This window comes from Stylophora pistillata, chromosome 10 (assembly GCF_964205215.1).
Source record: "Stylophora pistillata chromosome 10, jaStyPist1.2, whole genome shotgun sequence".
Classification (NCBI taxonomy): Eukaryota; Metazoa; Cnidaria; class Anthozoa; order Scleractinia; family Pocilloporidae; genus Stylophora; species Stylophora pistillata.
This window is the reverse complement of record NC_142528.1, coordinates 28,284,416-28,298,401: the sequence shown is the minus strand read 5'-3', so window position 1 is coordinate 28,298,401 and position 13,986 is coordinate 28,284,416. Positions and strand designations below refer to the sequence as shown.

The 13,986-nt window shown below is 34.6% G+C and overlaps 1 protein-coding gene across 1 annotated transcript; it reads left to right on the top strand.

Annotated features, from left to right (window-relative positions):
• The first annotated feature begins 3,820 nt into the window (after positions 1–3,820).
• On the top strand, positions 3,821–13,907 carry LOC111341291 (uncharacterized). Its single transcript, XM_088734989.1, is given in 10 exon segments — positions 3,821–3,924; positions 3,926–3,962; positions 7,710–7,937; positions 9,096–9,149; positions 9,614–9,706; positions 9,825–9,894; positions 10,815–10,923; positions 11,937–11,990; positions 12,104–12,140; positions 12,563–13,907. Coding segments are annotated over 10 exon segments (873 nt in total). The 5' UTR covers positions 3,821–3,835; the 3' UTR covers positions 12,665–13,907.
• Positions 13,908–13,986: the final 79 nt, after the last annotated feature.

The following is a 13,986-nucleotide window of genomic DNA, read 5'->3' as shown; positions in this document are numbered from 1 at the left end:
AACTCCTTTAGTCAGGTAAAAGAAATAAAACTGAGATGCCTGGGATAGAATTTCTCGTTTTGGAACTAAATGCTACTTAATTTTGTACTGAAAGGTCTAAATATCGACATGAAACATCATGCTCTCCTTAATAGCATATTACTTCCGCACAGAAGGTTTTTTCTTTTGTTCGTTTTGTTTTATTTTTTCTAAGGAAAAGTAGAATCGTGAGTTCAATTCGTGATATTAATCCAAAGTCTCTTACTCGGTGCCATAATATGTATAAAAGTCGACGATTTGTTTTTCAGTATTCTTCGCATCTCGGGATCTTGTTTTTCATAATATTTTCAAATGTTTTATCACAGAGATCGCTGTATATCAAGTGCCTCTCCATAGGTAACTTAACTTGTAACCGGAAGATAAAAACAGAACTCGCTGAGAGCCTTGACTTCGTTCTTTTTTATATTGATCCATTATCATATATTGTTTTGGCTTGGATTATGATACATATATGTGGCCTGTGACTCTTTAAGATCGTTTTTGAAAAAATTGTTAACATCGATTTTTTCCTTCAAAACTCTAAAGCATCTAAAGTTCTTAGCTTACATGCTCTTAAGCATCTCCCATATATAATTGATATACGGACTTTTTTGTTTAGTTTACAAGAGTTAATTTTGTTTTCGGGTTTTTCGCCAATCTGCAGGTGTTCGCTCTCAATTACTTTGTCTGTCGAATCGCATGTTTTTTTAGGGATGGGTAGGGATGCATTAAAACAACAGTAAAGTCAACAGGAAAAGGGGCGCTTGTTTAATTTTTTTGTGGCGGCAAACTATTTTGATGAACGATTTTAAAGAATAAGAGAGCATCCGTAAACTTGTTTTCACAAATTAAGATAGAAGAGGAAGTGACGAAACTAACTCCTCTCTCCCCTCCCATAGCAGCCAGTTTACTCTGTGTCTGTTATACCATGTGGTCTGCGGGAAATGATTGGCGCGGATTCAGGACAGTTTGCATGGGTCTTGTTCTTGACAGCGAGTAAATTTCATCACTTCTTTGCTTTGCGTTGTCAGTTATTTACTGTTTGTGTCCGATTAGCCGATGGAACAACAAATTCTGAGCTCGTTACCTGCGGAGATTGTTCCGTTGGGGGGCGGAACGGCAGAAATCGGGTCGAACTCGAAAGAAAGTGAACCGGTAAGTTCTGGTGACTTTTGTGGTTCAGCTACATCGTACATATCTTTGACAGTTGGTTAATTTTTATCGCTGAACACTAATATAAAATCTCAATAATATCCAACCTCATATACGCTCGACAACTCAGAAAGTTCTTGAATCCTTCCAGAGTTCTGAATCTTATTACAGTTTCATCGTAAATGTCAAGTCATGATCTGATGTATTCATGGTGTTGTTATGCCCAGCGATGTCTACCGGTCATAGTCGAAACAAAAACAAACCTTGCTTTCCAATATGCGTTTCCGAACGGAACCCGGATCTAGTTTACCCGAGTGAACTAGAGTAAAATATCGAAGACTTGATATTTGACATCTCTGGAGTGTTCTGGTAGCGTGTCGAGGGGCGATGAAATGTCTGATCATTCGCTACACTTCACTGTTTAAACTCAAACGTCGTCTTTGCGAAATTTGCAGGGATTATTAGTTCACTTGTTTGATAGGTATTTTGAGCAAAGAATGTCTATCTTTCTCAGTATTTTTGCCTCGGAAGAAAAATATGCATGCAACATTTCCGCTTTCATTTGAATTCTATGTTTACCACTCATCGTAAAGAAAAATACCTCCGTGGGCCTTGTGACGTTCGGTATGATTTTTGGCCGCATGATAAATTTTCTCACTTTCGTTTATCTGATCGGCGACAACGCGATATACTTCCGCTATGCAAAACAAGTCAAGACAAATTGCAACTGGTACACCGTCCGATTAGATGATAGTATCATATTTTGTATTGCGATAAGCTTGAGAGCTTCCTCCCGCGGCCAAACACGAACGGAATTAGTGGGGTTATCGAACGTTTCATCGATCTTTCTGCAGTGAATGGTTGTCTCGTAATAATATGAATAATGTGGCCGGAGAAAGACAGCTTACCTTTATTGTGCTTTAGACAAGTGTCAAATGTCTGACAGGTCAAGATTTGAAGTAATAATAAAATCTTGATTAAAAGTATTCATTACAAAGACACGAACCTTAAGCATTGTAGAAAAGGCGTCTATTGGAACATTGGCCAAGTAACAGTTTGTTTCTTTGATCTACGTCTTAATTACCGTTGAAATTGAATGGAATCCACTCCCGAATTTATCTGCAAAGTTTGTGGAAACACGATGTTGGCCCAAGAAACGTATCAGGTTTGAAATCGTAAACACTGTCATTCACGCAAAAAAACAATCTCGATATTCAAAGCACTTCACTTAGACGGTAGTGGGGTTTTCCTTGGAATATTTGTACTTAAAACAGTGGAGCTATGCAGTTAATTATTCATCTTTAGGCAATAGTCTAGGAATCCAAATACCGGCTTCTTTGTTGATGATAAGTGACTAAAGTGAGCGAGATTGAATGTCAGAATATTGCTACTTAAACTCACGGACGACATAAAGGGTTTACATTTGGAGATACTTAGAGATCATTGAAACTCAACACTCACATAGCTTTGGCAGGGTCAAAGTTGGAGAAGAGAAACTTGAGGATTAGTAGTGGACAGTAATTAAGTTAAATTCTAATATTGGGAACAGTATTATCTCTATTTGTTTCATCTCTGGTTCACAGGGGCACGTAACTCTTAGAGAGTTCTGACCTTAAATAATAGTCACACTGTGTTGAAAACAAGTTTAGACAGCTCGAAGTAAACTATTACCCACATTTTTACAACATATTAGGATAAATGCAAATTTTGTTGGCTAAGGAGACCACTTTGGAAAGTCACAAAAAGTGAATTTTTTTTTTCAAACTAGCATTAAGAAAAAATAAAAATTCATGAAGAAGTGAAATCTGATCTAGAATGAAAAGAGTTGTCAAACTCACATTCCAGATATGTGTGAGGCTTCTCACTCATTAGTTATGAAATAAACACATTCCTTTTCTTTTTGAAGAAAATAAACCTTACCACAATTGTTGTGGGCTAAGGTCTTTTGTTAAATATTGTTTTTTTTTCATTATTATAAAGGCTGGAGCACTTTTCCAAAATTAATTGGGATGAAAAAAAGAAACTTGTCATACCAACACTAGTTTTCAAAAATAGATGTTCTTATGATGTAATTGTTTGTGAATTTTATGTGTTGCTGTGGAAATTTAAAACTATATCTTTGGCTGTTGTTATTCATCTCTAAATAAATGTTGTAGTCTCATATCTATAGTACAAAAAATAGTTTTGAGTTATTAATATTTTAGCTCCTTGGTTCAAATGAGGTTTTGGTTATTATGCTTGGAAAATAAATATTATAATTTTTGCTTAAGTCCTATATTTCTTGTAATTTATAGAATTGGTGATAATGACATAATTATATTTTCACTTTAATTAAGAAGTTTGGATCTCCTTGTTGAAACTAACCAAGATCACGTCATGTTTTCTAATTTACATTTTAAGTGTAAAATCACAAAACCACAGAGAGACAAAATGATCATCATTGCATGTAAAGCAATGGTTTTTTTGTGTAAAAAGTAGCAATAGATTTCTGTCTTATCTTTCAAAGAAAATATTTTTGAAATGTTAGTGTTACCCATTGCTTTAGTAACACAATCTTGTGGCCTGTTATGCACTCTGAAGACAAGTACTGGCACATCTGTACTGTGTGGTGTTTATGTCTTTGATCCATGATTGGCTTGATAGACAATATGAAATAAATTTAATAATGAGCTTGGATCACATAATTGAGTCTCATTTACTCTTAATGATAAAAAAGCTCATTACTCCATTTACACACTGTGTCATTCATAACCTGATTTACTCCAGATGTGATGGACTTCTATGGAATTTATGTAAGTCTCATTCAACTTTTTTGTGAGGAAGTACTAGGCAGGATATATGAAATCCTCTTTTTTTTTTGCTAGTATCTTGTGTCTATGTTGCGAATAGATGCAAATTGTGTGTGGTCTTTTGAGACAATCTTGCATTTCTGACATACATTTTTAGCTCAGAATTTCTGTGTCTGAGAATCAATTTGTACTGTGACCATCTGACAGATCTTTCCATAACCAAAGCAATTTTTTCTGCTGGGTACAGTACTTCCTTCTCAATTTGAAAAACTCTTAAATGATGTATAATCTTGCAATTTGAACAGATAGAAATAAGTACAGTGTAAGTGGCAACACTTTTCCTCAATACAAATTTTAGTCATTAATTTTGAATTTGAATCAGATCACAGAGGAATTGGAAAAACAAACAGGAGTAAATCTCTTGTTATGCAACCAATTGAATATCCATGCTATGCAGGTTAAGATCTCGAGTGACTGATGTTTTGCGTAATAGCATGGAAACATTAAATCACAATGTTGTTATTTTTTTGGATTGAACGTTGAGAGTTTTTGAAGAGAATGTCCTCACACAAAACAAATGTTTTGCTTTTTTGTAAACTGTACATTTTGAAATATTTATGAATTTGTCAGTAGTTTTTCTTGCCTTAATTATTTCTTAAATGCAAAGAAAATTGCAGCATTTGAATTTGCCAGGTCTGAATGCAATTATATCTTTTTTTTTTTTAAGAAAATGCGTGATGCTGTAATTCAAGGAAAGTTATTTCCGTTATTATTTCAAATGGGCCAAGGAGTGAGAAAAATTATCTGTAGACTGAATGATCATCAAGCAATGTAGCTATTGAATCCAAATTATTTCTTCAAGGAGGTACTTCTGTTAGTTACAACTTAATAGGTTTTTCTTGCTCATATTTTTTGAGTAAGAAAATTGATTATGATTATATTTAATTTCCTTACCATCATTTCACCTCATCCTTTATTATTTCAGTTTTTCATTCCCTCCTTAACTCTTTCGCTGCCAAGATCTTATGAGTAATTCTCCTTACTGTCTGCCATACAGTTGTTATAATGTTAGTTTGGAGAATTTGGTATTGGATCAACTGATAATCCCCTGATTTTCATTTTTCCTTCTTCTCATTACTTGTCTACTTGATATTGTATTGATATTGTAAGGAGAAATTCTGTCTTGGTCACTCATGAGAATTAAAGGGTTAAGTTGAAAAACGATGTGTGTGAAAGGTAGAATTGGCAGAAAATAACTTCATAACATTTATTTTGAGAAAATCCAATGAGAAATGCAGAAGGTTGTTCTGAAGTGTTGATGAAGTTGGAAAGTGATAATCATTTTGTTAAAGATTTGGAGCCACTTTATTCATGTACATAAATTCTAATTTTGTTATACTCTTTACAGTTTGTGTAAATACAAAAAAACATATGTATGGCACAGAAATAAGCTTTCTACATCTGTTACTTCACTTTTAGATTTATCTTTTTTTGAAAGCAGAACTTAGTGTTATCTGGTGTTAAGTAACAACTGAAGCCAAAGTACTCTTTGAATGAAGGGACAGAAAATGTAATTTTTGTAGAAGCACATAACTGTATGACCTTTCATCTTTGAAATAAGAAACTCATTTTTTTTAATCAGTAGTGCTTGCAAGGTGAAATTTCCCATGAATAATGGTGAAACTTTATATTAAAAGTACTCTGCTATGATGATCATCAAAAAGCAGTTATGAGATGTTAAATGTAAATTTGTGTTTAGGTAAGAATGGTACATTAATTATAACCATTAAGGGCTTAATGGAACACAATTAAACTGTGCTACAAGGTCAGTCATATCTCAACTTTAATTTCAAGCTAAGAAAAGTTTATTTCAACTGTCTTAAAAGATTTACACCTTGAAGAATGGACTGAGTAGAGGAAAGAACCATTTTCCCTCACATCTGTTTTGCTCTGCTATTGAGTACCAAATTTAGTGACCCATGACCCAATTTATCTTTGAATGTGACAACAGCCCCAGTGGTGATGTTATGACGTGATTAACATACAAATTCTCTGAATACAGTTGTCTTGTTGCCATTTGTTTTGTTTGGAGAATTTCTAGTGAATGTATGCTACTAGTTTGTTTAGTTTTCTTTTTAATAGCCATGGTTGACATGATCAGATGTCTGTAGTTTGTGTTTTGCAAACAGTTACCAACTTTGTCAGTGTGAATTTACATTTTTTTTTTTTTTTAAAATAAAGTTTCAGTGAGAAAATACAGATAATGACTTACTGTGTTTATAACTAGTACTCATTACAGGAAGTTTTCATTGTGAAAATGATGTGTTGATGAACCTTAAATCTTAGAGTGTTCTGCAGCTGGTAGGGCAGAGGTTTTAAATTATTCATAAATTGTGTTGAAACTAAATTAGATTGCTTTGGAGCCTTCCAAACTACATGTACATGCAGGGGTCACAACGAAAACTCAGGATTTTTATCATGGAGGTGAAGTTACCTGTGTCTGTTAATCTCTTTTTTTTTCTTTTGTATATTCTTGCAATGGCTGGTTAGCACAAATGTTGATGGAGACTGAGCCATTGTTCATATTCATGGTGTTGAATTTAGAGTATAACTGTATTCAATTTCTTTTACCATAAATGTGTTTTACCTGTGGAGCTTATGGAGGTCAGATTGTAGTATTTTGATTGTGTGGGGATTGTCAGGATATAGCTGCCATTCAATTTGTTTTTGCTTTAGTGTCTTGAGATTTTGAAACTGGCATTCAATGGCAAAATTTTTTTTATTCACCATTTACATGTATCTTAAGTTAAGGCATGAGATAATTTTCACTTGTGGTTATTTTATGGTGGTCAAATATTAGCATTACTTGGTTACCTCAGTCAGAAATTTTTAAAATCAAGATAATTTGGTAGATACTAACAGACAGAAGATATGATTCCATTGTTCTTAAGTTAGGGTTTCATCAGTAGGACCAACTTTCATTGTCTTTACTGAACCAGAACACAATCATGTATTACAGTTTCTTTTGATGAATTGTTTTCCCTTATTGTTAAGGTCTTTGAGTGGCATATTTTCATCTATGGTTAATTTCAGAGCAAATTATTTTTACTAGCAAAGTACAGGGAGATATTTTGTTTGGTGAAAGTTTCTGTGTCATGCTAATTACTGTAGGTACCTTCATTTATGCTATGAAAGTGAACTTTTTACTTCAACAAAAACTAATTTGGATGCAGGTTGTTTCATGGTAGTCTACTAAACTGCATGAATAATAAATGTCACTGAGTAAGAATTTGTTCTTACATGAAAGACCAAAGTAATAATAAATTATTCATTAAGGTTATGCACTTCTAAAGGGAACCTTCTAAGTAACCTTTTCACAGTTTCCATGTCATATAGAAATATTTTATTTTATTAAATCAGTGATTTGGTAAAGAATTAACTCCACTTTGAAAAGTAATTATCAGTTATCTTGAAAATAGTCGATTTGATGATTGAAACAGAGATCATGTAGTTGGATTTTCTCTGAGAAGTGTTACTAGAAATGTTTTCACTACAGGATTTTATTCCTTATTTCTGCTCAATTTATACAGCACTTTTCAGAGTGCAGATTTGTCTGCATAGTCTCTCATAAAAAGTCAATTTGCTTTGTAATGTTCTCAAACTCCTTCAGAGGTCTTTAATTATTGCCATAAAACAACTTTTGATAATCCAAATAACTGTTCACAATGTTTTCTGGTCTGATTTTATCAGGTTAGCAATGGCGTCCAGTACACACAGCCACTTTCTCTTCAACCGTACACAGAGGTTGCTTTAGCTCCACCCATGGACCCAACCCAACCATTACAATTACAGACACAGACACACCAGCTTCAGCCATCAGAACTTCTCACGCAGAATGGTGACACAGGACCAAAGAGGCTACATGTCACCAACATTCCTTTTAGATTCAGAGATCATGACTTAGTTCAAATGTTTGGGGTTTGTATTTCAATTATTGTTATATTGTTCCTAGAACTCTTAAACTCCTAACAATATCAGACAGGTAATTGATGAGAGAAAAGAAAAATATTGAGTATTAAATTACATGTAACAGTTGATCCAGTACTAATTTCTCTCAACCAACATCACAAGAATTATGTGGAAGACAGTAAAGGGAATTACTAATGAGAAATTGAGAGTGAAAGGGTAAGCTATATTTCAGGATGTTCATTTTGCATCAAAGATCCGAGAATTCTCCTGCTATAAATTGCTTAACCCTCCCCCCCCCCCCCCCATATAATTTTCAATGGCTTGTCAAGTACTTGGAGGTGAAGGACATTCCTTTTTACTCTACAGCATTTTGCTATAATATCCATTTCGTCTGGAAAACCCTGGTATACTGAGCTTTTTTATGTGTGTATCATAGAAGCAATGTAGATCTGGTTGATTAAAGCAAATTAAAAGAATTCAGTGAGTTTTAATAATGACTGGCAGCCATTTTTTCTCAACAATATCACTCCTAAATCAAACATCAAGGTCCTGAGAATAAATGAAATTGATAGGAATACTTTTAATTATAATTAAAACGTTAAGCTACTAATAACTAATATTACTAGTATTAAAATAACAATAAAACTAATTGGGTTATTTACAATTCAGGAAAAAAGGTCACTACATAATTTGAACTAAAAATAAAACTAGAAGAAATCATGTGCTTATATTAATGTAAAATTTACAATAAGGCTAGTAAACTATTTACTAATTAAAAACAATAAGGCTAAAGGGCTAATTACAAAACTCTTGCAGAAATAAATGAAATTATCTGCAACTTAAAAAGCTCTTTTCTGTGTCAGTACAGTAGGAAATGTATAGAGAACTGTTACACTGTTACACTGTTACTTTATGAAGAATGCACACACTTACATGTATTTTTACATGTAAAGAGTTGATTCCCAAAATCTGAAAGCTAACTTTCCCAGCAGTATTTGTTAGTAAACTATCTACAAAATTCAGATTTATTTTTTCTAGATAACTTTCCATGATAAATTATTTAATTTTTTTAAGTTAAGGAGAGGTTACATAGTGTGTACTATGCAATTGAGTACTTGGATCTTGTGTCCAGTTGCGATGGTAACTTTGCATCTGGTCTTTCTACAGCAATTTGGTTCTCTAGCAGATTGTGAAATCATCTACAATGAAAGGGGATCAAAGGTACTGAAAAGTTGAAAATGTCTCGACTGATGCATGTAGTTCACAAATGACTTAAACATAACTATATCATCAAATGGGACAAATGATTCATGTGATACAATAAGTAGATGGGGGGGGGACTCAGTGCAATATTTCATGTACATGATATATTTGTCTGTTCTAGTCTATTTAGACATCTTTCAATTTTTTTCACATACATCATCATGCAATCTGAATAAGATTGGAGAGAGGGGTGGGTGGGGGGGAGGTGGGCTTAACAAATGCTAACCCAAGAGGGTAGAGGTCAAATGTTTCCCTAATTTTTGCCCCCTTTCCTAACTTCAAAATAAACGGCTGCGTACCTTCAGTTTTATCAATTTACAAGTACTTAAAAATACATAGTGTAGGTATACTAGCTATTTTATCCAGCCTGTCTGGAACAAATGTATGGAACTGGACAAGTGATCGTGAACTGTTCTTTCTAGGGTTTTGGATTTGTGACATTTGTGAACTCTGCTGATGCTATGAAAGCAAGAGAAAAACTGAATGGAACTATTGTAGATGGAAGAAAAATAGAGGTTGGATTCCAGTTATTGTTAGTTTAGTTAACGTTTTTGCATTCCACCTTTTGTACTCCACTTTATGTTCCTGCACGTATGCATGATTCCACATTGACACTGATAATTTTTCACTTAGGTAAACAATGCAACCCCCCGACCGCACGCCAAAAAAAGTCCGGGCCAAAATCGAGGACCCTTAACCAATGGTACAGCATGCTTTCTTCCCCTTCTCCTTTCATTGATCTGTAGTGGCATGTACTGTGTGTAAGAGATTGCATGTGTCCTCCTGTATGGAGTACTGATTTGGCAGATAAGTATTGTATTCAGTAAAAGGTTCGATTCCTCAAGAATAAACTGTCGGCCAGATAGAAGTGATATTTTTTCATTAATTTATTTTTGTTGCTTTCATAACTGTGAGCAGCTGAAATTTTGATGTGGGAGTTTATTCTACAGTACTTGATTTGACTCTTTGGCTCAACTAATTGTCGTAACGTTATATCTTACCACAAAGTAGTAAGAAATTATCGCAAAGCTTAATTTTTATGAACAACTTTGTTCTAAAATTAAGATATTATTAGGAAAAAAAACGTAATATCTTATCACAAAGTAGTAAGAAATCATCGCAAAGCTTAATTTTTATGAAAAACTTTGTTCTAAAATTAAAATATTATTAGGAAAAAAAACGGCTAACTTCGCACATCTGAGGTTAAAAATCTTATGTTGACGATTTTGGTGAAACTCAAGAGTGTTTTTTTTTTTTTAGTTTGTTTACCGTAAGATTGAATGAGGATTTATCTTCGTTTCGGATCTTTTTTTTCTAAAGTATACTTTTCATTCATCCTCCATTTTGTAGGTAATTTTACCAAAGTCATGTCGCTCTAAGAACAGTCAGTTATCTCATCAAAGTGCCAAGTTTGGATTTCACTAAGTTTTGCACTGTTATGTTCGAAATGAAGAGTCAGTGAACTCCTTGAACTTATTGCCTTTCTTCCAGAGCAAATTTAAGATATCAAACGCACTTCTCAGATATTTACTTTCATTTATTTGTTTGAAAATGTCATCAATATTGAACTTTTGAAATCAGGTAATGAGAAAATTGATGATCGTAACCGACTGTGTTTTTCAGGTACAGCGTTTCGTGGCATGAGAGGAGTTCGTCGTCCTTCGCCGGTTAACAAGTTTAGCACTCGGTCTATACAGCCCCAGGTCACTGCGTATAATGGCGCCTACACTGGGTAAGGACAGGAAATTTAAAAAATCCTTTGGTCAACCTCCACAGTTATTACTTTAATTGTGTAAAACATACTTCGACCAATCCAAACCAAAGTTATTAGAACAGTGTATCAAAACAAAGGAAAAATATCACGAAGATCAACGAATGCGCAAAGTGAAAGCAAGTAAACTGTGTGAAGTGCGGATAGACTCGATTGTCTCGACTTGACTTACTTCTTTGCTCTATATCATCTTCTTGGAAACTTACCTTAGCAAACACTTTTGCCTACCTTTGCAAACTCTTGCTGATGGGGTGAATTCAACTTGTACCGCGTATTTCAAAGTAACGAATCATAACTGAAACCAAACTGAACACGAGTGAAATCAACTGCCAGTGGCAACCAAGTTTTAATGGCGGGAAATTATGAGATTGTTATTGGTTCAACTCCCAGTGTACTATGCAAGAGATTGATCTTTTTTTCAACAAGTGATGTTCAACTCTCTCTTTTCTCGCCTTTATATATTGCGCAAAAGTGAAGCTTAATTTAGTCAGAACTACTGGTTTAATATAACTATGTATGATATCCGAAAATATCACTAAGACGGGCAATTGAGGGCAATCCTGCCTTAATACAGGGTTTACTGTGGCTCATGTAAGCGTGCTGAGAGCTTAACCAATAACAGTGTCACGCTAGTGATTTCCCGCCAAAAAAACGCGGTCGCCACTACGCATGGAAGTCAGAAATTCGAGCCTCTCTTGGAGGACAAGCTAAAGCCTTAGATCCACGGAGCTCAGTTTTCCGCGGGTTTTTAATATTTCACTTTCCATCGTCTTTACCTTCAGCATTTAGCTTGTGTATTGACGTAAAACTGCATATGTTTTGTGGAAATTCGCCTTGTCTATATTTAGTGGAAATCTTCGGTTTGTTGTTTTGCAATTTTAGCGGGTGTTGTTTTGCAATTTTAGCGGGTGTTGTTATCCCTTATTTTAAAGATAATTTGTTCGTGTTTTTTTTTTTTATTTTCACCATTGTAGAAGTTATGATGGATATGAACAGACGTATGCTGCTAGGAGAATAGGGAGTTTTGGGTAAAACTGGATTTTATTGTCGTTGTTTGTTTGTCTGTTTGTCTCAAACTCTATTCTCGCTCTTTCTGCCTAGATCTTCTGAAGTTATTTATTTCTTGTGTATTCCTCAACAGATATGAGCCAGCGCCCTATGGAGGTGGATATGGTCCGGTAAATATCTTACTTGTCTTACTTACTGATAAAATAACAGAATTATTCTTGTTTTGCAAACATTTTCTCATCATCGCGTGCAGTTAACGTATTCTTCATGTCTTTTCATGTCAAGATAACAATTTCGTCATGGTAACCAGGTTTATCCATACGGCGATTGTGCACTTTACCTATAAGTTTCTTTAGTCGAAGCTTATGTTGAAATTAGGTTTTCTTTTCTGGCAAGCACAAAATGTAACTGTAAAAAGACTATGTTTCTTCTTTTGTATGGGAAGTTGGAACAACACTCTCCGCAACCTCGCGGTTGGCTCAATTATGCTTTCAGTAAGCCTTTTAGCTCCTTAAAATGATGGTTATCTAAAATAGGGACAATTTGTCTTCGACAGATCTTCCTAAAATGTTGTTTTCTCTCTCCTTTCCAGCCAAGCACGTACGCAGCCCCCACCCCTGCATACCGTACAGCAGCTCCTCCCCAGGCCCCACCCTCAAGTTACAGCACAGGCTACAGATACGCTCCGTATTAAATCGCACCATCATCAACGTGGCAGCGCTTTGAAACACGACACAATAGAACCATATTATCCATATCGTAGACACAAATCAAGAAGACCTTGAGATGAATGCTCGTTTTAAGCTAATTATTACGTTCGTTGCGTGGATACAGCCGTAGGACATTGTAATTTTGTAAATAATTGAAGTTTTTCTTGGAATTTCGATGAATGATACCTTGTCTCTAAAAGGAAATGTCATCCTTTTTAGGCGAATTTCTTTCACCGGAACAATGCTCAAGTCAAACGAAGACATCGTTGACGCTTTTTGTCAAGATAAGGAAGAAGATATTTGGATTTTTTACTGAGAAAGGGCCATTGTCTTTGTAGTTTGTAAATCTTGTTAATCTTTTTGCAATTTAGTGATGACAGTGCCAGTACTGTTATCGTCAAATGTAACTAACGAAGTACATTATAGGAGACAAAACATGATTCCAAACAAATTCAATTGTGCGAAGCATAGGAGCAAAACAAACATAATGATGACGAAGAATTTAGAATGCATTGCTCATTTCCTTTAATTTGATTAGTTATTTCTCTTTAGGCAAATACGGTAACAGTATTTTAAATGTAACACTTGAGATGAGATCCTAAAATGTGATCATTCTAAACTTCTAAATAGTCAGTCTCGTATGCTGTTTATTGAAAGCAAATTTCCCCATAAAGACTTAGGTACTTTTCAAATTTAAGCGAGGCACTAACATTGGTTGGTTTATGTAGAGCTTCGTGACGACATTGGAACAAGACACTTCCTTTTTACTAGAAAAGAATCTTAGAGTAATCTTTTGCTACAGTAGACGAACGCTTAAGAGGAAGATTGAATGAAGAATCAAGGTTCCTCTTAAGAGGGGAAGACATAAACCGCACGTGTAGATAACCAAGGGTTTTGATTGGGTGAGAGTCCTTAGATTTATATTAAGATGTGAAGACAGTGATGTTAGTAGCAATCGTATGAGAAAGTTGAAATATTGTATCATAAACTGAGTTGTGTTTTTTACCGAACGCCTTACGAGAATATCTCTTATCGCACTCATCAAGAGGTGATCATAAAACAGAAATCCCAGTTTCAGGTAGTGGTTTTCGTCAAAAAGTTACTAAACTAGGTGAACTGCCTCCGTACTAGGTCTTAATGAAGCATGACATATTCTCAGGTTGTAGATACAATGGAGGTCTAACTTGCTTTTATCATGAGTTAATGATAAAAAAAGAAAAGGTTGAACTTGTCTCTTGTCATTTTTCCATTTATTTTGAGGAAGGAAAGTATTGTTATTGTTTAGGATTGCACTGTTCATAATCAG